This window comes from Gouania willdenowi, chromosome 11 (genome assembly GCF_900634775.1).
Source record: "Gouania willdenowi chromosome 11, fGouWil2.1, whole genome shotgun sequence".
In the NCBI taxonomy this organism is placed as follows: Eukaryota; Metazoa; Chordata; class Actinopteri; order Blenniiformes; family Gobiesocidae; genus Gouania; species Gouania willdenowi.
The window spans coordinates 7,847,242-7,872,782 of NC_041054.1; the positions used below are offsets into that span (position 1 = coordinate 7,847,242).

Consider the following 25,541-nt stretch of genomic DNA (forward strand, 5'->3'; position numbering starts at 1 on the left):
AAACTCTAAAAACATCTTTTGCTTCACAAAATGCACAACCTGGCTGCTGCTTTGCTGCCCCCTGCTGGCTGGACTGAAAAATGAGGAGTGACGCTAAATACACTAAAGAGCTTTAGTCCAAATAAAACTCCCTGCATGGAGCTCCAACCCTCTGACATGAACATGAACACATACACACACACACAGTGACAACTGCACAAAGACGCCAGTTCGCCGTTAGACGTGAAATATGAAGATTAAAATGACCTGCTTCAGTGATTTAGTATTTCAACGTGTTAAGTAAGAAACAAATAATTAGAGCTTTTATATTAATCTATATTTCATCAAACAATCACAAACATCTGTCCCCACAGATGTTCTCAGACAAAGGCTACACACATCCAGCATCAGTGGAAAGCACGACTTTGCTTCTTTTCTTTTTTGTTCTTCACCGAGTGTGAAAAATGTTGGAAAATAATTCTGTGTCCGTGTTCAATCTTTAAACTGAGCTCAGTTCCGTGGATGAGATCGATGAGGGTCCATCTAGGTCCCATTCGTGTGCAGATGTCTTTGTTTTTTTCTACGACCCATCACTCAGTACTCACGTGTCAAATGTCCACCAATGGAAACCATCTGCTGGTGTGTGGCCATTAAGGAAAAAAGACGCTACGGAGACCAGTTAGTGATGCGAGACTCAACTTTAGTCCGTTTTCCCTCATTGATCTTCTCGCCGCCTGCGTTCTGGGATGTTTTGATGTTTGATATGTGGCCCCAGGATGGCCCCAGTCTGTGGCTCAGGTCAGTGTGTGTCGGTGGGCGCTCTCTCTGAAGGGGGGGGAGGCTGCGATGAATCCAAGTGGGCGGCTTCAAGTTCAAGTGACCACATGTTTTAGGAAGTTGCAATCTCCCCCCCTAAGTGGCGCCATCCTTTCTGCTGTGTCTCCAGCGGAGGGAGAAACTCTGGAAAAGAGGTTCAGAGGGTGAAGATGTTTTATCCTCTTAAGCCACAGCCACTTTTCTCTGAAAATCACAAACCCATAACAAAAAAAGTTTTTCTCTCATCTGTATAACCTACATGGCTAATTTTTGTTCAGAATGAAGTAGGGCCCTTAGTGGTTACAGGTGATGTGACATTTTGGAAATATATGATACTGAGTGACAATAAATCAAGTTTTAAATACAGAAATCTGTAGTATGCCCAAAAAAAAAAAACTCGAGATTTGCATTAAATATGAAGCCAATTCTCAGTAGGGAAGGTTACAAAAGCAGAAATAATTGAGCTAATGTATGGACATTACTGCAGCATGGTTGGTGGTGATAACCAATAGATCAAAGATACACATGTTTTTGTGCAACAAAGTTCAGGCAGAAGCCCACTTTGCCACAACTGTGCCAAAGTTTTGAAAACAAGTGTGAAACTATAATGGTTTTATGTTTGACCACTAGGTGTTGCAATTTAACTTGAAATAAACACGTCAATTTTTATTCAACTTTCTGCTGTGCCATGCGTAATGCTATTTTTCGTTCCACTCTTTGATGCCGTGACACATGGGAGTTATTCAGCAATGCATTGACCAATCGGAATGTGTTGTGAAGCATTGTAAAGCCTGTAGAAATGAGTGATATCAAACAGTTTGGGACCCTCGCCAATCAAAGCTGGATAAAGGAGGGACCTTCTGCTTCATTGTCTACTACCAAACCACAGAGTTGGAACTGATCATAGATCATTTTTCAGGTCACAAATGTTTTCATCCTCTTTCGGTAAACAATAGAGGTTTATATCAACATTATCCAGAGTTAATCGAGTCATTGCAATAAACACAAAAAGCTTTCCCAGGCGTGTCAAAAAAACCTCACACTTCTGCTGGAAACGATACCAAAAGCGGACCACAGCTTTAAGAATTTGAGAAGTGAAACACTACGAGTGCTCTCATTGGTCGACATTGTTTCGAAAAGTCGACGCCAGATCGGCTTCACACAAGATAAATTCCATTTCACAGATAAAGATAAGGAATGTAACCCCATCGTGCTTTTCACTTGTTTTGCACACGTACAATTACTCACATAATTGGAATAGTTTCAGCCTCCTTTGTACATGTGTGTCTCTAGAGATGGATGATAACATTTCACGTGGCTCCTCCTGCAGTTCTTTCACGTGTTTGACAGGAACAGATTTATGCTCTAGTCACATGACTGTGTACGGCATCATGTGTTTAAAAAACTACAAAGACATTGGCCTGTGTTGAGTCATCTCTCAAACTCTGGGCACAATGATTTGTATTCTTCACTAATAGAGAATTACTGCATTTGTTAAGCCTGTTTCTGACCTTGGCATTATGAGCTTTAGTTTTTATTTTTTCAGCCGAGTGGTGCTGTCGTGCTTACCGGTGTTAGTGCAGTTTTTGTTGTCTTTATCAGAAGCTTCTTCTTCTACCTGAACACATGAGCAACACATGCAGGAGTTAAAGAAAAGCCTTTGTGCACATGTAAAGGAAAAGCTAAGAATAGGCCAGAGTTAGACATTCAGATGTTGTGCTTCCTGCAGTGGGAGAGGAAAGGAGTGGCCCTTACCTGTTTCCTCCACTTCAGCTCACAAAAGACCCGTTCAAAGCACTCGTGCATGTAGTTAAACTGGGAGAAAAAGCAAAGCAATGCATGTTTTCAGTGCAACAGAATGGATCCTCAGAGTGGAAATGCACAGTTTAAAAAGGAGTTTGTTGTAAAGATTTGATTAGAATTACAGGAATATACATTCATTATGGTCAAACAAATTCAAAAAATTCATTATATCAAGATTATCAATATTTTTTATTCATTCTCTCTGCCAGGGTTGGGGCCAATTACATTTTAAAATTACAATTACGACCTCAATTATCCATGTTAATTTACAGCTGAATTATGATCATTACTACTACTACTCAATTAGTTATAATCACATCATAATTGTAATTAATTATCAATTACGCGATTACAATTGCTCTCTACAGTCATGCATTACTTAATGTCAGATAATATAATTAGTTGTCATGATGGATGGGTCTCAACATTACCTGTGCACATTAAAATTGATTGTTTAATACAAGTGTGTCAAACTCAAGGCCCGGGGGACAAATCCGGCCCTTTAGAGCATCAAATTTGGCCCGCTCGAGAAAGTAAAAATGATAGAAAAAAAAACATGAAACATTATGTAAATTCCCAAATAATTCAGTTGTAGATATCTCAGCTCTCCACATAAAAAAAATCAATTAAAAATCCACAATATTTGCAGAGCTTTTTTTTCAGTTCTTATTTGATGTGACGGCAGTCTTTTTTAGTTTGAAATTGTTGAAAGTAAGGATGCACCGATCCATCGGCCGGCCGATCAATCGGTGTCGATTTCCATGATTTTGGGGGATTGGCAATCGGCCGATCTCTGCATATGAAACCGATCTTTTCCACCGATCTTTTCTAGGTTCAAAAGTCCGTCATAAAGTCAGCTACTGTCCCGTTCTGCTGTGAGTTGACTGACAGACCCGCCCACCAGCTCATGTGTGCTGCGCATGCCTCTATTGACACAAAACAACAACAGCCGGAGGAGCCGTTAGCTTAGCATGTCGGCAGTTCTGCAGTTTTACGTTGAACATGATGCACTTAATTATTTATTATTGATTTAGCTTTTGTCCTGTCAGCTGTTGCAAGTTATTTTTAGAATAATATTTTTACATTTAAATATACACAAAAACTGCTGCATTTGGACATTTAAGGAAACTTAAAACTCAAGACACTTAAGTTTGTCCTGTAGATTATTATTATATCATCTACCCCAAACCCTGTGATTTTCTTTATTTGTAAAACCAAAATACTGCTGTGCACTTTATTTTAGTCAAAGAGCTCCAAACAGCTCACAGTGGAACCTTGTTGGACACGTTTATTTTGTTTTTAAAATGTGAAAAATAAAAACCTAAAGAAAATGACAATTTAGTATTTTGGACAGCAATGTTCTAAACTTTTCATTTACATGTGCAGCTAAAACAACACGTTTGTATTGTTTCACAGGTATTGTTGAATGTTTTACAATATAATCAATTTGAAACATTCAAGTTGTATGATGTCAGTTATGAAAAAAATCGGAATTGGCCAAAATCGCTATCGGTGCCGGTGAGGCTTTTAAAAAAAAAGAAAAAATCGGTGATCGGCCAGAAAATTGCAATCGTGCACTACTAGTTGAAAGAACTACATTTTTAAAAATCTGGCAAATTTTGCTCAAATTAGTCCACAAAATTTCCCCAAAGTCAGGGAAATTTAAGTGAAGATCCTGAATGGACTGACATACTTTATCATTTATATATATTTTATACATGGAGTGCAAACCAGGGCACATTAATGTTAAATTTACTCTTTTTTCCCCCAAAAACAATCTGTGGCCCACTTGCGCTCAAACTGGTCTGTATTTGGCCCCTGAGTTTGACACCCCTGGTTTAATGTCAGATATAATAATTCAATAATATGTTAGCATATCTAAACAACAAGCTAACATGCTAACTCACATATGGAGTGAAGATCTTGACCCATCGAGCTTTCTTCTCTCCTCGTGCGTACTCGAAGCAGAACGCCATCCCCTCCTCGTCCGTGTCCCAGCGCTGCATCTCTGCCCACTCGAAGGCGATGACCTGGTTCTGAAAAAACAGAAAATATTTACCTCCCAGTTGGTAGATTTTAGATTTACAGGGAGGAGGAAAATCTGGCATAGATTTAATAACCAAACTGTTGCATGAATCAACACGTTTTATGCTTTAAGGAAAAACAAACATGGGTTTTTTTTCTTTTTCCTCACAGCGTGCACGGAGGCGCTCACCTCCAGCACGCCGTCCTCGGTGCAGGCGTGCAGCTTGAAGTGATTGATGCTGATGGCTGTGATAACGTGGCCTTTTCTTCTAGAGTCACATGAGCAGTGGGGAAACACCACCTCATTGTAGCCCTCACACGTCCGCAGCAGGCTCAGGTACTGGAAGGGATCAAAGCACAACTCAAAGTCACATGTGTGCGTTTGCTTTAAGAAAACTGTTTTTTGCTTGTTTTTTCACTATTGTTGCAAAGTGGATTTTTTTAAGGTTCAGGTTTTGTACTGAAAAAAAAAACAAATCCAGTTGTGAGAGAAAAAAAAAAAAAAAAACAATTAAAAAACACGTTTTTAAATCATATGGTTATCTTTTTTTGTCTTCATCTTTTTTTTGTCCTAATAATTTTTATTATTATTATTATTAGTCTTAATATTTTTTTTGTTGGTCTTAATATTTTTTGTCTTGATTTTTTTTGTATGAACTTTTAAGTTAACTGTCCTGTTTTTTTTGGATTTTTTTTCCATTTTCACCCGTTACTATTCCGGGACACCTGCAAGCTCCTCCCACACGTACCAGGCTTCCAAAAATACTAACAGATTAAAATAGAAAAATTAATAAATAAATAAAACAGGACTGGAAAAAAAGTTAAGGCTTAAAAAAAAAAAAGATAACCATATGATTTTAAAAAGTGTTGTAAAATTGTGACTTTTTTCTGTGTTGTTTTTTTTAAAGTGGCCCTCTTCTTCTTCTGTAAATCTCAGCTGGTTTAATTCAAAACATAAAATATGTGCAATATATGAAATATGTACATGTGTCAGATGATTTATGATTCTGTATGTTTTTGATTTTCAAACCAACTGTCACTTGTGTGATGTGTTAAAGTAGAAGCCCATACACAACGTTTGACAAACATCAGTATAAATCAGCAGAAATCGTAGCCTTTTCTGTCCACGTTTAGTATTTAGTGGCTTGGAGATGACTCGGGTAAACGGGCTCCCAAACAAAGAGGCGTCTGTGGTACTGACCGTGGCCATCTTGTGCTGCTCTGCCAGTTTCTGCAGCTGGTAGGATTTGTCCTCAGTTCTTATGAATCCCTTCTTCACATCGTCCAGAGCCTGGGCACACAACATTTATCAATGAAAGGCCCAAAGGAAAACGGATTACACATGAAATCTATAGTCATCTTGTGCCCGCTGGTAAAAACAGCATCAGAACGTTCAAACAGTGTGGCTGCACTTAAGGTAAATATATGTAGTGGTTTTTAATTTGAAATACATTCCACACCAAAAAATGAAGGCCTTTCACAAGTAAGTTATGAGAAAAATCAGTGGATGGTTTGAAAGCACCAAACAATGAGATGGATGTTTGCACGACTGATTGGTCACCATTTAAAACTGTTTAGTGCACGTGTCAAACTCAAGGCACGGGGGCCAAATCCAGCCCTTTAGAACACCTAATTCAGCCCACAGGAGAAAGTAAAAATGACAAAAAAAAACAAGTATCATTGTGTAAATTACTAAATAATTTTGTTGTAGATATCTCAGCTCCTCCAGATACACATGGATACAAATTTCTCACGCTTATATCTCATGATGGCAGTCTTTTTTTTTTTTATCCCAAATTGATGAAAAAAAAAACAAATTCAAAAATCTGCAAATTTCCTCAATTTATTCTACTAAATTAAATAACAGTTGTTCATAATATCAAGGAAATATAATTGAGTTTACATTTAAGGTCACTTAATGTTTGGATATACTTTATATGTAATTTATACCTGGAAGTGTAAACTAGGGTACATTAATGTTGAAATTGCTTTTTTTCCCACCTAAAATCTGTGGCCCACTTGAGATCAAACTCGTCTGTATTTGGGTCCTGAACTAAAATGAGTTTAGTTTTTAGCGTTTTATGCAGGAAAATGTGTCTGCTTTAGTGATAAAACATGTTGGCACGTGTGAACCTGTCCAGAGTTGAGGCTGATTTCAAATCAAAAGGCAAAAAAATAAAACAACCAAACCCAATGTAAACAACAAAAAAATGTCAAAAGGAACATTTGTGAACATTTGTTCCAAGAAAAGAACAAAGACAAGGAGTGACATGTGATTTTTATGACCTGGTGAAAGCAGTAGTGCAGTGCCAAAGGGTTGTCTCGGAGCAGCTCCTCCTCCTGGAAGCTAAACAGCCATTTGCGGAGCGCTAAGCACGTCCCCGGCACGGCGGACGTGTAGTTCTGCACATAGAGTTTGTGCGGGAACTCGTTGGGCGCCAACTTCCGCACTGCGACAAAAGAAAAATAGAAGTAAGAAGGGTGCAAAAAGTGAGTTATTAATAAACCCCCAGGTTGTTGCTGACCTGCCACTAGGGGAGAAATTAAACAAAAAGACATAATCTTTAACATCCCCCGCCAGATTGGTTTTTTATAACTCACAACCTTTTCCTAAATGTACGAAATCTAAGAACTTAGATTTATGCATAAGAAAATATTATCACATGAGAATATAAAATTACTATCTTAAACGGTTTCGAATAAAAGCTGTCCCCTTTGAAGACGCTTCAGAGTTAAATGGCACAAATTAAATAACTCAGGAAAAAATATTTGTGCATTTTTCATTTTCGAACTTCATCAAGGTATTGTTACCCTTAAGCCACACGCCGAATTTGGTCATAGTATCTTAAACGGTTTCTGAGAAAAGCTGTCCCCTTCGAAGAAACCTCAAACAGTTCAAAAAACGGAACAAGGGCAATAACTCTAGAAAAAAAATATTTTCGCACTTCTCATTTTCAAACTTCATCAAGGTATTGATACCCTGAAGCCACACAACAAATTTGATTATTGTATCTTAAACGGTTTCTGAGAAAAGCTGTCCCCTTTTAACTCAGACAGACGGAGCTCAAACCTACATCCCCCTTCACACTCTGACGCTGGATAATAAATGTCTTTATTATGTGCGTTGCTCTTAGAGTAGTTAAGACACGCCCAGTCCCAGCAGCCCCGCTCCCACAGCACTGCACAGTTCCATATGGAGTCATCAATCAATGCTCACTGAGGGCTGTGAGAGGAGGAAACTAGTCCCGCCTCCCATCTTTTAAAGGAGGGGCGGAGCCAACAGTGCCAGTTAGTGACGTCACTGATCTAATCTCAGCCAATAGCAAAATTAATTTGCAATAACTGGCGTTCAACCCATAGAGGGCAGTCACTCAGACATTTTACAATTAAAAATGCTAAATTTAAATACTTAGACTAAAAAAAAGAGTGGGACTAGAATTAAAAAATGCATGACTTCATACATAAACATATATGAATTCATCAGAAAAAAGTGGTTTTAGGGTATACTTGTACTTTAAATAACTACTAAATGTACAGTAAGCGGAATCACAATACGTAGCCTATGCACATATTACTTATGGCATATATACAGCGCACTTACCAAAGGTATGGTTGATCACCTCAAACAGGGCAAAGTAACTCGCCATAATACTGTCCATTCCAACCTTCATCACCAAAGCCTGCGTAGAGAAGACAAAGTCAGCTCCATGAAGTATTATGACACTCATTACAAAGCTCCTACTGCTCCGAGCTTTACTCTGTGTTATTGTACCTGGTAAACCTGGTCTGTGGTGCTGTTCTTACGCACTCGGATCGATATTGTGGTTTTGTCTGGCAGGGCCACTCGCAGCTCCACGTCTATCACGCCATTGTAATTCTACACAGAGGAGAACAATAGAACGAGAACGCACAAGAAGCTGCATTTATTTTGTTGAATAAATATAAACCTGCACAAAAAAAAAAACCAACAAAATTAAACAAAAACAAGCTTGAAATGCAAGACCTTTTGTTATTTGATTTATGTTTATTGAAATCAATTTATGAATCAGTCCTACCTGCATGGCACCAACACAGTAAGAAGGCTAAACTTTTTTAAACTAATTTACATATTTAAGGTTTTTAATGGCTTTATGCCTTATTTTTAGATACAAAAAATCTTATCATGAGAGCAGGGCTTTTCAAACATGGGGTTGTAACCCCATTTGGGGTCACCCGGAATTAAAATGTGGTCGCCTAAAATGTATTGTAATTGATTTTAAAAATTGTACTATGTAAATCCAGTCAACAAGAATTACAAACAAACTAAAACTACATTTGAAAAAAATGTAGTCAAACTTGTAGGGTTTTCTGATCCTTATAACTCATTTAAATGTCCAATTTATTACAGTATTAGTGATAGAAATGCAAACCTCGTCTGATTCGGAGAGAAACTCCTGCATGATGTCACTTTCTCCGATCACCCGCACAGAGCACACTAGAGGCAAACAGAGATGAAGAGGTCACAGCAATTGTGTTGAACAAAGGGCGGCTAAATGTCAGCGTGCATGTGTGTAACCAGCGTTAACAATATTTACTTTCCGCTTTAACATCCGATGACAGCTGGAAAATCATGTGAAAAACTTTTGCTGAGTGATGTGCACATGCTGATAGACACAGCTTTCTTTTGTCATGTAAACTCACTCACTACGTTTACATGACAGCTTTAATTTACCTTTAAATTTAGAATAAAAATGAAATCATCATTAAACACTGTAAACACCTAATTCCGAATGAAAATCTGTATTAAAGTTAAATCCGAAGTACAGTAAATGGCTGGTTTATTCTGATTTGAAATCCAAATGGAAAAATTCCTCCATCTTGTAAACGTTTAATTCTGCTTTAAATTAATTCTGGTCCTTCTGCGCATGCTCGTCCTGTCACGATGACGACATAATCCAAGATGGCCACCCCAAACAAGCGTTGGACTCGACCCTAAACTATTTATTTAAAAAGAGCCTTAGAAGACATGGATATAATGAACGCGGACATTTACACACACACGGACATCTGCAAACGAAACGTGAAAACAGTACTTATTCAATGTTTTTCAATGTTGTAGCTCAAAAGAAAGGAATTCTTTTGTGTTTTTTCCCGATAGACGTCATACGTCACGTTCGCCCCCTGACCAATCAGAACCCTAGACCTAAAGCAGAACTGAATAAAGGCGAATAAATGTGTTTCCATGTAAACCTCAATTCGAAATGACAGGAAGCAGAACACTTTCATTCCTAATGATTTAATTCTGGATAATTAATTCAGAATTAAAAAAAACACCATCTAACAGTGGCCAATGTGGCTTCATACCTCTCTCGAGATATTCTTCCAGGCCTCTCCTGCGAGCATCCAGCTGCTGCTCAGAGAGGGAAAAGGGCCATTTCCCGGGAATCTTTGGAAAGTTGAAGTTGGAGAACTCCCTTCTCAGGTTCTGGTGCAGAATGGCAAACTCTCTGTAGCGTTTGGAACATAGCTGTCTCCCCGACATGTACACATTGTACACCTGCAGCCGTGAAAACACAGCGAGAACATGAGTGCTATTGATGGTCACCAGATCGTGTGGTAGAACATGTGTTTGATAAGCTCAGCTTGAGCCTTCAACTCACCACAAATCTCTCAGAGTGCTGTTCCACATGCTTGTAAGTGGGGACAGAAATGGGCACGGCCTGTTTGTCGCTGTAGTCGTAGTTGGGTTGGACTTCCTCCACCACCTCCAGCCCATCGGCCTCCTGGGGTGGGACTGACAGCACAGCCAGAACCAGCTCTTTCTCCCCAGCACGGATCAGGTCCACCACCTGCTTGTGGGTCGCACCTTCCACACTCACCCCATTGCTAAAAAAAATGGGGGAAGATGTAGAGAGAAGAAGACGAGTGTTTGAGACCTTATTTGCATTATTATTTAAAAGGATGCATATATTTCCATACTTTAGGAAGGAGTGCAGTGATTCAGGTTGCAAATGGCAGAACATTTCCAGTAAATTTCCACCGGAACTTAGGCGCGTTTGGATGTGATACAGTTGTTTCTGGTTCAATCCAATAAATAATTCCCATGTTTTTATTTTTAAATATTCGTCAAAATTAGATTACCAAAACATTGGAGACATCAATGAACACAGGCCAATAAAGCAGCAATAAAGATGTCAGCATGTTGATATGTGAGTGTTCTTCCCTATGTTTGGACTTGTGTGTAACCAGATCATTCCTAACGCTTTCCTTTAGTTTGGAGCCTCGTGGCTTTGCACACAGAGCAGATGGTGAAGCATCAGGTGTCTTCTCTAATCCTCCCATAGGAAACAGGACAGGCACAGAAAAGGAGGGAAAGGGCAAGCGATGGCCATTATGAGCCATGTTTCATAAGTGTGAACGTTATGGACTGAACTGACCAGTCAAATGAATAATGACAGCGGAATGGAAAAAATGTCAACATCGTTCTGCTTTTCACGTATGAACGGTGATTAATATGACAGAATTCCTCTAAAGCATTCGGCTGAAAAGCTACATTTGGGGAAGGAGGGGCGAAAGAGGTGAAGACAAAAGAGGAAGGTTTTTTTTTTTTTGTCTATAAACAGAAACGCAGCCTTAGCAGGAAACTAGCTCAGACTGGGAAATTTAAACGTCAAAGAGACAAAAAGGGAGAGTAGTGCTGGGCGATATGAGCCAAAACTTATATCTCCATATTTTTTCTCAAAATCACGACACACGATATTAATCTCAATATTTTCCACTCAATAAAGTAGCACCAGAAAGACAATTCTGGGTTCAATTAGCCACACAAGCATATTTGTTTGTCTTTTTCTCCTCTAAGGGACAGCACGTGTGAGTGAGTTCTGTAATGTGGCTTGTTTAGGGGAAGGTCTGGGTTAAGAAGCACTCAGAAATCCATCTCACTAAGCTTTTCATGCTGTTCTGAGAAGTAGTGAAAGCAGCCACTCCTAAACCGAGTATCTTTATACAAAATAAGCTATGAAATATGTATCACAGAAATGTTAAAATTGTAAAAAAAAATTGACTGCACTCTATGATAAATTATTGTATGATGTAATTTAAACTGTGTGATTGTATAAATAAAAACAAGTTAAAAATATATATATATGATAGGTGGTCATTTTCTATATCGCTATATTGCTCAGACCTAGTGCAGAGTGTGTTTTAACTAGGATTTTAGCTCTAAAGCACAAAATGAGTCTATTCTAAACTCCAAATATGCATTCGATCATAGTGAATAAAGTTGGTGGCATCAAGTCCAAGATTTGTTATTATTATATCCTTTATTGAACCAGATAAAAGCCTCACTGAGATTAGAAATCTCTTTTTTTAAGAGGGACCTGGCATGGCAACAGCAGACAAAGTTACAACAACAATAAATACATTCATACATCAAAAACCAGCAGTTCTGGAGACACCAGCTCAAAACAAGATGACAAGCCATCGGAATGAAAAACAGTCACATTGTCTAAGACTAGCTCTTTCCTGGTCCCTTAACAAAGATTTTAATGATCCAACAGTGACCAGATCTGTTAGTTTCATATCAATCTGGAAACTGTTCCAAGAAGAGGGGGCAGCATATTTAAAGGCAGTTTTACCCAGTTTTGTTCTGACTCTGGGAACAACCGTCTTTGTCTATTCTCTTTAAGCTCAAAATATACAAAAACAACTTCATGTAAACTACTATTACAGAAACTACAACTCCCCACTGAGCTTTACACAAAATTCAATCATAAAACGATAGAAAGAGGCATGACGGACGCCACTTTTTCCTGTTTCTCCAGAAAGACTTTTAGAAATGTTTGCACAAGCCACACTCAGGCCTGTTCTTAGATCCTTAGATAAGAAAACCACGAGGCAATCTGATAAAACACCAGGATCGCTGCTCTATCTTCTAATAAATCCATGAAACAACACACCTGACATATGACACACACTTGACCGCCTGATTCCAGAACAGTCAAACTGGTTACCAAGTCACATGATAAGTACTGGTTTTGGTCATATGACCAAAGAAGGATCCAAAGGTTAAAATGGACAAAAAAAAAAAAAACACAAGCTCAGTAAAAATAATGTTGATGCCTCAGCAAGTCCAAGTACACACAGTATCTTGTTTTCAACACTTCCCAAAATTAGCTCAAGTTTACCAAATTAATGCAATAAATTCATGATTTCACTTCAGGTTAATTCTGCTCAATTTAATTGCAGCAATTTACTCCCAAAACGTAAATAAAATATACAAATTCATGCAAGTTATTGTCCAAGTTGCCTGTGTTTACAAACAGATGAGATTGAATCTATAGCTTTTGTTGAAACATGATATAAAAGGCAGCAGAGCTTTAAGAATACAAGTATTTACAAACCATTTTTCAAATTATGCTGGTTTAACAATGTGGAGTCAGTGACGTGAGAATCTTAAAAAATGTAGTTTTTCAAAATAGTCAAGTTAGGTTGACAAAAAAAGACATTTGAAAATCAACTAGATGGACAAAGACTATGAACTACAAGAGATATTTTTTTAATTGTAAACAAACTACCAGAAATGATAGTTTTCCACATTCATCTGGACATTTATCTCAAATCTATAGCTCTTGTCTGAGTAGAGGTTAGAAATAGAAACTAGAGATGTAACGATTAATCGTAAGGCAGTAAAAAATCGATTCATAGGTATCACGATTGACATCGATGCTTTGAAATCTGAATCGCAGTACTTTTTTTAAACAGCAGAGGGCGCTATATATTTATGCCTTCTCTTGTCCAGCAGTGTACCGGCGGGCGGAATCTGCTACTATTTGCTTTCTGGCCACCTTCTACTCTTACATGTTAATGTTACATGTTAATAAACTATTCCTTACCCCTTCAGCACCGAAAGAATATTTGTAATATTACGTGAATATCTGTAAAAGTCACGTTTTTCTATTAGCTCTGTCTGCTAGCATAGCATCTCTTCTTCACTGAGAATAGCTGCATGCCAACCTACCACTGGGGTACCAGCGCCCTCTGCTGGTCCAAACAAATATCTGACGTAACTCAGTGCAATGACGGTTTTTTTGGTTTTTTTTTTTAAAGTCAAACTGTTAAGGCACAAAATACATTTTCAGTTGCACTATTAAAAAGAAAAAGAACTATTATGCAGTTTTGCATTGTTTGCTATAGAACAAGAATTTCAATTAATAAGCTTCTTCTTCATTTGTATTATTCCTTTATTTATTTCATTCAAGATTTATTTTTAGTTAAATTGCATTGTTTTGAATAGTTTATCAAGGGATTCTTTTGTCAATTAAAAATAAAAGGAAAATAATACAGTATTTTCTAGTTTTCCCCCCAAAAAATAAAGGAATATTTTTCAGTCATCAATTGACTACAGTCCCATTTTGTAAAATAAATTGTGAGAGAATCGTATCGTGAACCCAGTATCGTGAATCGAATCGTATCGGGAGTTGAGTGAATCGTTACATCCCTAATAGAAACGCATCCTCATATGAGAGTTCTGTGGTAAGACATGGTCTCTGTGTGGAGTTAGCACATTTTCTTTAAATCCCAACATTTTTTAAACTTGTTTTAAAAGTTGTTCTCATTCACTAAAAATGCTAGTGTCCCCTCTGAAACGCAGCCAAAGTGACATTTCTTCTGTTTTCATTGACATATTGAAAGTTATTTGCAAAACAATGGCCGATGTTGATACTTTGGCATCCACGGAAAAACCCGAAAACTTCTGACATCAGAGTGACCTCATCACTAGGAACACGATCAAAAAAGCAGAACAAAAACAACGTCAAATGAATCACTGTCTTCCTCATCAGGCTGAGAAACAAAAGAGATTATGGTAAGAATGACATAAAAAAACTTTGCAAATTTGGTGCCGTCTTCTCATTCTTGTATGTGATTTTTAATCCCACAATAAAACTTTTCATGTCCAATGACCCTTTGACCAGAAATCCATTGTTTTTGTTTATACTATAGGTATAGTAGGATGATGAGCATTCCCAAGTATACTTCCAAGTTTTCCAAGATGCATTTCGAACCCACGACAAAAATCTGAAGCACACTGAGGCTAAATATCTCCGTTAATTCTACACCTTTGAAAGTTCTGAAAACATTTTAAGCGAGAAAGTGACCAAGTAGAATATCAACATGTGCTCATTTGATCCATAAAACCCGTGGAAACACATTTATATTCGGCGATATTCAGAGACCCTCCATTGTGCTACTGGCCAAACTTCTGGTTAACTTCAAAACAAGAGCCCTATTTACAAAAGTGTTAAAAACTAATGGAAATCAAGAAGAGATGCTTTTGTTTTGAAAAGGTGATGTTTGACTTTTAGCTTGAAGTCGGTCCAAGGATGTTTTTACATTCTGCTCGCAATGCATCATGGGACGGTTGAGTATGACTAGTGTTTCTTTCACCAAGCATACTTAGGAAATGTCCCGATATAGTATATACAGTATCTGCTTATTTCTTGTGTACTAAATCTTTTCATATATTCAAATGGTAACGCACTACAAACTCATTTTGACATCATACTTGATATGAGTAGTATGTTAGTACGCTATTTGAAACATAGCCTGTCTTCATCTGTGTTATAAAGGGAAAAAAGTTGTTATTGTCCCCAGCAGCTTTAAGCATGTTTAGATTTTCTCTAACACTCGTGATTTCCCACTTATTCCGAATCCATTATGAGTTTCCAAATGGAGCGTTCATGCCCTACAATGGACGACATCTCAGAGTGTACCCTTCTTTGTCTACTGAAGCTAGAAAAAAACTCAGTAAACTCCATGATGGATATTTTAAACTTTTAATGTAACAGGATGGTTTAAGTTTGGAGCTGAGGTTAGCATTACTGGAAGGTCAGGGTTTGATTCCACTTTGGCCTTGACTTTGCTGAGTGTGTGTGTGTGTGTGTGTGTGTGTGTACACAAGAGCACCTATGATTGTATTTCCCACTGCAGTATCAATGTGATGAACTGGTAACTATCCAGAGTGTAGCCTTCCACCTGCGTCAAATCAACTGGTACAGGCTAAAGCATTTCTCAACCCTAACGAACCAGGATACAGTAGAACAGGGATGGAAACTATCACAACGAGGGCCACATTATCAACATTAATGTCAGCATTTAGAATAACGACCAATCAGAGCATTAATACAGGGGGAAAAGGGTTATGTCTTTTTTTTTTTTGTCTTTTCTCAGTTTTTAGTCATTAGTGTGTTTTTGTTATTTTTTGTGTTCTTGTTTTGATTTTGTGTGTTTTTCTGTCATTTCCAGCATTTCTGTTTCAGTCGATTTGTGCGTTTTTTGCGGTCACTTTCTGTATTTTTGTTGTCGTTTTCTGTATTTTCCTGTCATTTTGTATAAGTTTGTTTGCAGTTTGCGTGTCTTTGGAGCTGCTCTGTAACGTTTCGCTGTTTTGTGTGTTTTTGCAGTCATTTTGTTTGTTTAAGTGGTTGTTGTGTGACTGCCTGTCTTTGTTATTTTATGTTTTACGAGTTATTTCGGGGAATTTTTTGTGTACTTCATGCATTTTGCTGCAAATGTATGTGTTTTGAGAGTTATTTTGTCTATTATGTTGGGCTTCAGAAGATTAACCTTATGTTGATGTCGACAGGTAACCTGACACAATACTTTCTCTATAACAGATACGAGCACCATACTGTACACAGTGACACCACATACTGTCAAACTAGCTGCAACATGCACCTTGTGATAGAGGTATGAAGCTCACACTCATATATCTGATGCTAAATTTAAGTGACAACTACTCCTCATAACTATTATGTCTATGACAACACAAAACAATCTGGACCGTGGCTTTAATTTGACTCCAAATCGCACTGAAGCAGCAGCTTCTCCCCCTGCCAAAGCTAACGCTAGCCGAAGCTAATCAGCATGCACAGCCTGTTGTCCAACTTATATAAGGTGGTTAGCTTTCCAGTCTACACACCGGTGTAATGTATCTACTGGTGTCCCCATCAGCTGGTGACAATATCCAAAGTGTTTGGTGGTTGCATGCTATTTTGTAATCCTATCATTTCTCTTCTTAGAGGTTAAACTAATCAGATTAAAACAACATTTAAATATCATTTTAGTCAGACGATCCTTTGTTAACCTAAACAAGTAAACATGTTCAAGATGTCTATCAGGACACAACCTGTTAATAGCATCCATTAAAATCATTTTTTTTTGTACACCATCAAATGTGAATTAACGTTTGGCAACAAGAGCATTTTTAGAAATATTTACTGCATTGTTTGCTGTAACCAACAGCAACTGCAACACATTCAAATGCCGGTCACCAGTTTAACGAGAAAACGAATAGATTCAAAACACCGATGCTAGCAATATGTGGCTAACTCTTGCAGATAATGAGAAACATAAATAACAGACAAGTGTTTTAAAAATATATATTTTAGATACAAAACCAACTAATTACACAGCTATACGTGTTAATGAATGCTAGTTGATGTACATGTGGGGAATTGAGGCCAAACATGCTAATCTGGGTAGCAGCCAGTGCTCCTTGATAAGCCCCCGGTGTGAGTGGACGGGTACAAGCCGACTTACACTTCCAGGATCCGGTCGCCTTTGGATATCCCGGCCCGGTCAGCGGCTCCTCCGGGCAGAACGGCGCTGACATGCTGTAGAGGAGCGTAGAGCTCTCCGTTGATGCTGCGCAGCTGCCCTCCTTCGCTGACCTGACCGCGGACGTTGAAGCCGTATCCAGACTCCGACTTGACGATCCTCACCACCCGCGGACCGGACATAACCGTAGCCGCTGCGGGACCGACGGTCGCAGCGTTACGTAGAGCTGAAGGGAGAACCGTCCGAGTCTCATCGTCTCCTACATCCGCCATCTTCTTCACATGCACTCTCCCACCACACGCGCGCACACACACACACTTTCTCTTTCACACGCAGCCAGTCTGTGTGCGTTACACATTCAAAACAACACTCAGCCTGTGTCCCTCAAACGCTGCTGCAGCTCCACCGACCGACCCTCACACACATAGCCCGCCCCTCGGAGGCGTCATGGGGCACGGCCGAGCAACGTGACCCACCGGGGGCGTCACCCGAATCTTTGGTAGTGCACTCTCTCCCTATGCTCACTCCCCCCCAGCAGTGGACGGAGAAGACACCCGGAAGTGTTTATATGGTGTCGGTCGAACCAAGTGGAAGTGCCTCCGATCGTCAAAACAAACGTGATCACCTTTTCCTAACTCATCTCCTAACACATTTCCTTAACCCCGTGACGTCATCCAAGGGGTTAAGGAAAAGTGGATAGGAAAGGAGATAGGATGAAACATTCGGACGCAGCTTCCTTAGAGCTTGTGTTCCTCCATCTTGAAATCACGTGATTGATGACATCACATGGCCCCACTGCATGTAAACATATTGTTTTCTATTGGAGTGAAGCATTCAGCCAGCTTTTTTACATCATTAAGAAGCTTTTTAGGTTAAAATGACAACTTGTGCTGGATCAATGAATGGATTTGATCAGAATTTGGAATTTGTTTATGTAGTATTTTTGTGTACATAAAAGTTCATGGGACAAACATAATGTGCAAATCTTTAGGGATCAGTGGTAACACTGTTATCCTTTGGTGGAAAGATGTTTTTTTTTGTTTTGGTTTTTTTTTTGCAATTATAGCTATTTTTTCAAATGCCAAAATAAAAAAATGATTTTTTTTTTTAAAGCCATTTAGCTGTAAAATGTACAAAAGCACATTTTTCAGCACTTCTATACAATTCGTTGATGTCATTTTTAATTTTTATTTTAATTTTTAATTTTTTACTGTTAATAGGTTGTCTATAAAGTTATCAACTTATTCATGAGTCCTGTATCTTTTGCTGGATTACATTTTTATGTAATTTCTCAGATCTTGAATTCTTAATTTAACTTTAAAAGCAGAATAACCCAAGATTTGGTAAGGTAATGTTCATCATAAATCCGTGTGAACTTGCCTCAAGTATTGTAGTAAATTGCTACTCGTCAGGAAGGAATACACCATCTTACTTATTTAAATCGGCTGTCGGTTTAGCTGTTGCACATTTCTCTGGAGAATTTTCCACCTGAAAATCACAAGAATTTTCTCTCTGTTTCCTCTGCTGGGATGTTCAGTATCTCTCGTGTTCACTCCTATTATGCAGGAGAGAGGCTTTGACTGCAGTGATGTGCATTTTAAGTTGCAATATAAACACATCAAAGGTATCTCAAACACACATCCTTGTGTTGTCCGTCATAAAAAAATTTATTGTTTTTTTTTTTTGATGAAAGACAATGTGGAGAAAAGCACAACAAAAACATTCATTAAGAAGCAAATCAAAGAAAGAAGGTTGGGAGCTAATGCAAAAACTGGCCTAGAGTCTAGGTAGGTTCTCAAACTTTTATGGGTGTTCCCCACTTTGAACGAAGGTGAACTTTCATTGCCCCCCAAATAATCCTGACAACTAACACTATTTCAAATGTATTGAACTAAAACTATCAAAAACAAAATTAAACTAATCACCTGCATAAAAACTAATTTAGAAGTGCAGTCGTCAAAAATACAGGTAATAACATTGTTTGCATATATGTGCCAAAATGCTAAAGAAAACAAAAGGAAATTCAGTTTTTGGTTGCATATCTAATGCAGTCGTTAATAATTTAATGTTTTATTTTCTGCTTCATTTTTAGGCTATTCATGATTACTTTCTTTGTGTGGAGGCATTGTTTTTAGTGTTCATTGTTTTCATTGTGACTGAAGCAAGGCATACAAGGAGATTGGCACAAAATTGAAAATGTCCTCCTGTTTGTCACGCCCCACCTGTTATTTCTCCATTCCCCACCAGGGGGTGCACCACACACTTTGAGAGACACTGCATTAGTTGTACTTCAAGTGGGAAAGAAATCTGAAAGTTACTGCACTTTTAAGGTTTTTTTACTCTTTTTTTCGGGAATTTGGTAATACATAAGACATAATTACTGTTGTAAACAGGACCAGAATAGACACCCTTTAATGATTGTGTTCTAATGTCTCTCACAAACTCTGGGACTCTGCACTTGATAAGTGGGTACAAAAGAAAAGTGCCGACATGTCAATACACAAATAACCATGTGGTAAAAATATAAACATTTTGTAAAATAACAAGTGCACACATCCATTGTTTCTGAACAGACTTTATTTATTTGCCATCACTCTGTCAGTTTAGTGAACTTATATGAGCACTTTGTTACTGCTTTCCACGCCCCTTGAGGTGCTTTTCTTCTATTTCATGAAAAATTTCATGGAAGATGACACCCAGTGATGCAACCAGGGTCATAAACTCTGGGAAGTCCAGTTTTTGGTCCCCGTTCTGGTCCAAGTCACTGAAGATCTGGTCCGCTGCATCATTCTGATCCTTTCCATGCAAATAGAAAAGAAGTTAAAGTCGGGTAGCTCGACTTTTTTTTTTTTTTTTTTTTAGCAAAAACTTTATTTCATATTCAGGATGCTACCTGTACTTTAAATAAAAATAAAAAAATCACAGCTGACATATTTTGAACATTTAGCTCACTTTCCTCACATTTAGCTCTTTTTCCTTTCATTTGAGACAGACATTCATGTAAAACAGCATGTTCTATATCATTGTTAAAAATGTGTACACATGAAAAATAAATCAAATGTAAATGGTAAATTTAAATGTAAATATTAACTCTAAATCTAAATGTTAAATCTATGTTAAATCTAAATCTAAATGTTAGTCTTAATGTAAATGTTAAATCTTTATATCTAAATGTTAAATCTTTATATCGAAATGTTAAATTGGTTGTCAAATGTAAAGCTAAATGTTTAGAAATTATGCAAAGCTGGCAGGTCAGTGCTTTTCAATCACGAGGCCCCGCCCAGTGGCTCAGTGAGTGAGGAGAGGGAAAGAGTGAGACATTTAGCTTTACACTTGGCGGCCAATTTAAGATTTAGATTTAACATTTACATTTAGATTTATTTTTTATGTTTAGACATTTTTAACAATGATACAGAACATGCTGTTTTATATGAAATTGTCTCAGATGAAAGAAAAATAAGCTAAATGCTCAAAATATGTTGGCTATAAAACAGTGAGCGAGTTTTTACATTCGGCACTACATATCCAATTGGTTCATATGGTTTTGCTTTGTTAATGGATTGTTGGAATGTTGTTTACTTACTTTGAAAAGACATGGAATTTCGCTGGTAAGGAGCGTCTTTACTTCACTCTTACTCAGATGCTCCTTGTCATCATCTGATGCAGCATACTGGTGAAAGACCTTGTAGAGCAGGCCGATGGCAAGAGTGGTTTCGGATATGCCTTGGCAGGGGTCACACATGATGTCGACTGCTGTAAAAGAACATAGACAGAAGAGTTAAATAAAGACAAAAGAGACTGTTTGATATCTCCACATCAAACACAATTGGTAGGATTTTTTAAATTTTTTTTATTTTTTGTGGATGTGTAGTAAAACTTCATACTGTATAGTCACTTGTTTTAATTAAAGAAACAATGAAGTCCTGGTTTTTCTCTATCTCTGATGAAAGAGCAGTGCTTGGCTGTTCCTCCTTCATCATGCTGTCGTGACTCCATCTAGGGGTGGAGAGGAGCTTCATAAAGAAATACTTGAGTAGATCACGTGGTAATATCCTGTTTGGTGAGTTTAACAGAAGACACCAACCACTGATTTTTATAACGTGGTTGTGGATAAAATTTCAACCTGTGAAAACGATGTCAGCTCATTTAAATCTCTTGCTTCTTTTCTTATTTCCAAATGGATTACAGCTAAAGTACAGTTTATGTCCATGTTTCAGTTTCCTAGTCTTTGGCTGTGTCACTGCTTCTCTGTTAAGAAACATAGGCCATTGTCAGCACTACTGTTTAATCTCTATAATTAACTTGTTTATGGAAACATGTGCAGACTTGATTAAAATGGGTGTAACCGTCAGTCTGCATTGGCATGGTGCCCCTGTGGTATGTGGCAACTGAAGGTTTGCAAACAGGCAGGAATCTGTGGTACTTCACAAAACAGATGATTGTTTAATGTTTCAAAGTTGAGGTAAAATAATCTGTTGTTATACTAAATATGGTGTGGAATAAAGGAACAACCCCTAATGCAGCATTATCTTAAACCATATATGTTTTGACTGAAACAAATGAAACACAGAAATCCATCTAAAAACCTTGACTCAAAGAAAAGTCACAGGTCAATAAAAGACCAAGCAGTAAAAAAAAAAAGAAGGTGGAGATAGATTTCAAACTCACCGGGGCTGTTGAGGCTGAGAGCTGGGAGTGAAAGGTTGGTAGGAAAGTGGTGGAGTGATGGAAAAAGTGGTTGTGTGGAGGTTTTTGAATCATCACGCCCTGTATTCTCCCTCCTCCAATGCCCTTCCCATTTCCAACTCCTCCCTCTTGAGGTTTTCCGGGTTGCTTCTTTTTCAGTTACTACCTTTTATTTTTTTTTAAAACATACATGGGATTATTGTGCATGGTTAAATACAGTTGTTTTATAACATTTGCTTTATTCCTTCATTAAAACATTTAAAAATACATTGCCATTGACTATATATGAACCAGCAGGTAGACATTTTTGCAACGCCTGAACATTGAGAATGGGACTATAGGGTGCGGCATATCACGAGAATTTTTTTAAATTTTTTTTAAAATGTTAATTGTATTTGTCAAACTTTTCTTTTTCTTTGTGTTGACTGTATTGACACTTTATACTGTTTAATCAGTTTAATAAATAGCTTGGGACAGGCTGTTCTTAAGTTAACACAAGTGATTCGGGGTTGATTATTAAAGGCTGATCTGTGCAACACTGGAGCAAAGATGAGTCATAGTCACACCCCAAACAGTCTTGTCGTTCCAAAATATTTACCAAAAATTTATTGCAACACTGATAGTTGCATTCATGTGTAGCTTTTCTTTATTTTTAAAAAAAACTTTAAATTACACAATGATCGAGGTTATCTATATGGCTTTTTGAAACAGTCCAAATGTTTGATGACTGACTTGAAAGTGTCTCTAAACTTGGCTTTGAAATTTGTGGATGAATAAAGGTTTATGCTGGATTATGCAGATCTTTTACAACTCGTATTTAACGTCCATAAAAGTTACGTTTCCAGTTTTTTGGTAGATGAAAACAGCTACACACAGCACAAACCCTGCAGTTATAATGGAGATGAAAAGCCATATCATAATCGCGCCTTGTTTTGTTCTTTTTTTGTGCCAAGAAAAATAGGTTTTACAAGGACTCCTGCACGTTGCGTAATATCCTCGGTGATGTGTTTGTAGCTAACTGACTTTTGTTGAGATTTTAAAACCTGATGTAAATACTGAGGACTATTCTTAGTATTTCTGTTTGTCACACAGTAAATAAGTGCATTTTCCCAGTTTTGTCTCATGTTGTTTGCCAAAAACAACATTAACTAGGGAAGTTAAGCTGTTTTTCTTCTGGTTTTTTGTGGCAATCATAGATATTTAACCTTTTTGCATGGATTGAAAAAAAAAAAAGACTGTTGAACAGACACGTACATTGTTTTAAAATAGCTGCAAAATGAATGGACAATAGGTCTTGTGATCTTTGGGGAAAGGACTGAGAAGCTGGTCCTACTCCCAGCAATGTGCTTCCATAGCACGATGGCTTGGAATCATTGCTTTAGTCTCGGAAACATGTTTTAGCAGCAAAACATTTAATTTACAGAGTTTAGCAGTTTCTCCAGCACATTCAACTTAGGAACATTTGGATGCTTAGTATAAATCTTACTTACTTTACTTAACTTGAGTTACATTTGTCTTCTAGATGTCTCCTTTCGGTGAGGCATCGGTTATCTGGAACATCTGGTTTTGCATATCCATGAACCTTATGAACTTCTTTGATTTCCTGTTTTGCTGTTGTTGACTTTCTTCCCTCGCTACGTACCAGAAACATGAAACAGAAATAACCTTTGGATTGATTATTAAGAAGTTCCACCAAATGATGCACGTTTAAGTGACAACTATTGAAGATAAACATTTTCTTCTTTGACTCACGTAAATTTGAGCTCAGATTTTATACTCTTTGTAGATTAATATGAATTACAACCACATTTCCTTTGTATCACTTTTAAACACCAATAAAAAAAAACTCATGACAGAGATGCTTTGTTTTTTTCACAAAGAAAATAGTATAGAATCCGTCATTGCACAAGTACAATGAAATTGCACATGCCCCTCCCAACAACATTCAAGCACACTTCAGAGATTCAAACCAAACAGACACAATCATCATAAAAACAACATAACTTACAGTAAAAGTCTGTTGAAATAAAAAGTTCAGTGTAAAAGTGCATGGGTATAAAAAAAGTTATAGTCAAGATAATAAATTATCTTGCAGATTTTCTACTTTCTACTTAATTTGAATAAAACTAATAAAATGTATTTGTGTATGTTCAAACTAATGAAACCTTAATGATTCTAACAATTGTTTATGACTGAATAATTTCAATAGGCATTGATTTGGATTAGACTTCTTAGGTAGCATCACTGCAGACCCCTCACACCCTGCACACAATCTGTTTAAACTCCTCCCCTCCGGCAGACGCTACAGATCACTGTACGCCAAAACTACCCGCCATAAAAACAGTTTCTTCCCCCAGGCTGTCACTCTGATCAACACTAAACAGTCAAAGAGTGTCAGACCTGTTTCTGTTACTGTGAAATAACCTGGAACTAAACATAACAACCCTGGATCAACCTGTCACTGCGAAATGTTCATGGACATAATTTTTTCATTTAAATGTTCACCTATTTGCACTACTCATCAATGCACTACTGCACTATTATCTTATTATTATTATTATTGTATTTTTATTTTATTTCATCATTATTATTATTATTATCTTGTTATTTTTATTTAGTTTGCACATATTAGTCTAACAACTCTTATATTTATGTTTATACTTCTTTTTTCATTTATTTTTCTTTATTTTATTTATTTTTCTTTATTCTAGTTGATTGTTATTATTTAATGTTACACTACCTGAGAGAGCACAGGTCACCAAAAGAAATTCCTCGTGTGTATTCATTCACCCCTGGCCAATAAAGTTGATTCTGATTCTTATCCTAAATGTTTTAGAAAATGTAGTTTGTCATACTATAAATATTTTTATGTACAATGTCCGTTAACATGAGATTTGGAACTGTAGTTACCATTTAATATCATTTAATTTAAAGCTTTGATCCCCAAGATTTTTAAAACCATACCTGTATTTCATCCAAAAGTTGTTTTCATCCACTACTGATGACAGTGTGCCCTCAAACACACTGTGTGTGACTTCCCAACACATCTCTGGTGTTATCACGGACTGAAAGTCTTGCCAAAACAATGGAGGATGTTGATTTTTCAGTTTTTTTTATGGAATCCCTCGAATACGGCTGAAATTTAGCGTCTTGTTGAGTGACGTCATATCACGATAAACACCATGAACAAACCAGAACGTTTACACCTGGGGCCTGGACTAATTGGAGCCTCTAAATATGATTTATATATATTCAACTACTGTACATACTATACATATTCTTCTAATATATTGTTAAGATGTTTTATTTGTAATGGATCTTGGTTTGTTTTTGCGTTATCCATGTCAGTGCCCATCTCTGGCCTTTAGAATGATAAACTTTAATGGGCATTCAAGCGACTCGGTGTTTTGTGACATTAGTATGTTTATGACTTTAAGCAGCAGTTTGTGATAAGTCGCTTTCAGTCGTAACAGCGTCAAGTAAATAACTATCTTCCAAGTTTGGGAAAGAAACAAGAAATCATGGTAAGAATGAAGTAAAAATACTTAAATATTGTAAATGTATCTTCAAACATCTTGGAATTTTTCTACGTTATTCCTGCGAAACTTGTCCGAAGTTCAAGTCATGACTAGTCA

At 37.4% G+C, this 25,541-nt stretch overlaps 2 protein-coding genes across 6 annotated transcripts; both read right to left on the reverse strand.

The window, feature by feature from the left end:
* Nucleotides 1–247: 247 nt before the first annotated feature.
* On the reverse strand, nt 248–17,964 carry LOC114471966 (sorting nexin-27-like). The gene is made up of 13 exons (XM_028460969.1): nt 17,203–17,964; nt 10,263–10,488; nt 9,967–10,159; nt 9,033–9,097; nt 8,396–8,500; nt 8,225–8,303; nt 6,910–7,073; nt 5,825–5,914; nt 4,814–4,963; nt 4,506–4,634; nt 2,551–2,610; nt 2,365–2,413; nt 248–939 (listed from the first exon to the last, which is right to left on the reverse strand). Exons 1-13 carry the CDS (start codon nt 17,490–17,492, stop codon nt 869–871), a joined length of 1,671 nt encoding a protein of 556 aa, XP_028316770.1. The 5' UTR covers nt 17,493–17,964; the 3' UTR covers nt 248–868.
* Nucleotides 17,965–19,779: 1,815 nt separating this feature from the next.
* Nucleotides 19,780–23,673, reverse strand: LOC114472195 (protein S100-A1-like). 5 transcript variants are annotated; one of them, XR_003675065.1, is made up of 6 exons: nt 23,659–23,673; nt 23,397–23,540; nt 21,889–22,072; nt 21,105–21,216; nt 20,804–20,973; nt 19,780–20,016 (listed from the first exon to the last, which is right to left on the reverse strand). XR_003675065.1 is itself a non-coding variant. In XM_028461363.1 (5 exons), the coding sequence occupies exons 3-5, from the start codon at nt 21,198–21,200 to the stop codon at nt 19,849–19,851; spliced, it is 423 nt and encodes a 140-aa protein (XP_028317164.1). In that variant the 5' UTR covers nt 21,201–21,216; nt 21,889–22,072; nt 23,397–23,539; the 3' UTR covers nt 19,780–19,848. The 5 variants fall into 5 exon arrangements, 2 of the variants coding, with proteins under 2 accessions (XP_028317164.1, XP_028317163.1); XR_003675066.1 differs by lacking the exon at nt 21,105–21,216 and having other exon boundaries at nt 20,804–20,970; XR_003675064.1 differs by lacking the exon at nt 21,105–21,216.
* Nucleotides 23,674–25,541: the final 1,868 nt, after the last annotated feature.

What these genes read in the sequence shown, in the direction of transcription:
- LOC114471966 (XM_028460969.1), bottom strand. Translation starts at nt 17,492, where the DNA reads ATGGCGGATGTAGGAGACGATGAGACTCGGACGGTTCTCCCTTCAGCT. An exon ending in TTCTCTCCGAATCAGACGAG is followed by an intron (nt 8,501 to 9,032) that starts GTTTGCATTTCT and finishes TCCTCTGTGTAG; the next exon opens with AATTACAATGGCGTGATAGA. An exon ending in TGCACTACTGCTTTCACCAG is followed by an intron (nt 5,915 to 6,909) that starts GTCATAAAAATC and finishes TTGTGTGCCCAG; the next exon opens with GCTCTGGACGATGTGAAGAA.
- LOC114472195 (XM_028461362.1), bottom strand. Translation starts at nt 21,239, where the DNA reads ATGAAGCTCCTCTCCACCCCTAGATGGAGTCACGACAGCATGATGAAG. An exon ending in TGTTTCTTTAATTAAAACAA is followed by an intron (nt 20,974 to 21,115) that starts GTGACTATACAG and finishes GTTCTTTTACAG; the next exon opens with CAGTCGACATCATGTGTGAC. An exon ending in AAATTCCATGTCTTTTCAAA is followed by an intron (nt 20,017 to 20,803) that starts GTAAGTAAACAA and finishes TTGCATGGAAAG; the next exon opens with GATCAGAATGATGCAGCGGA.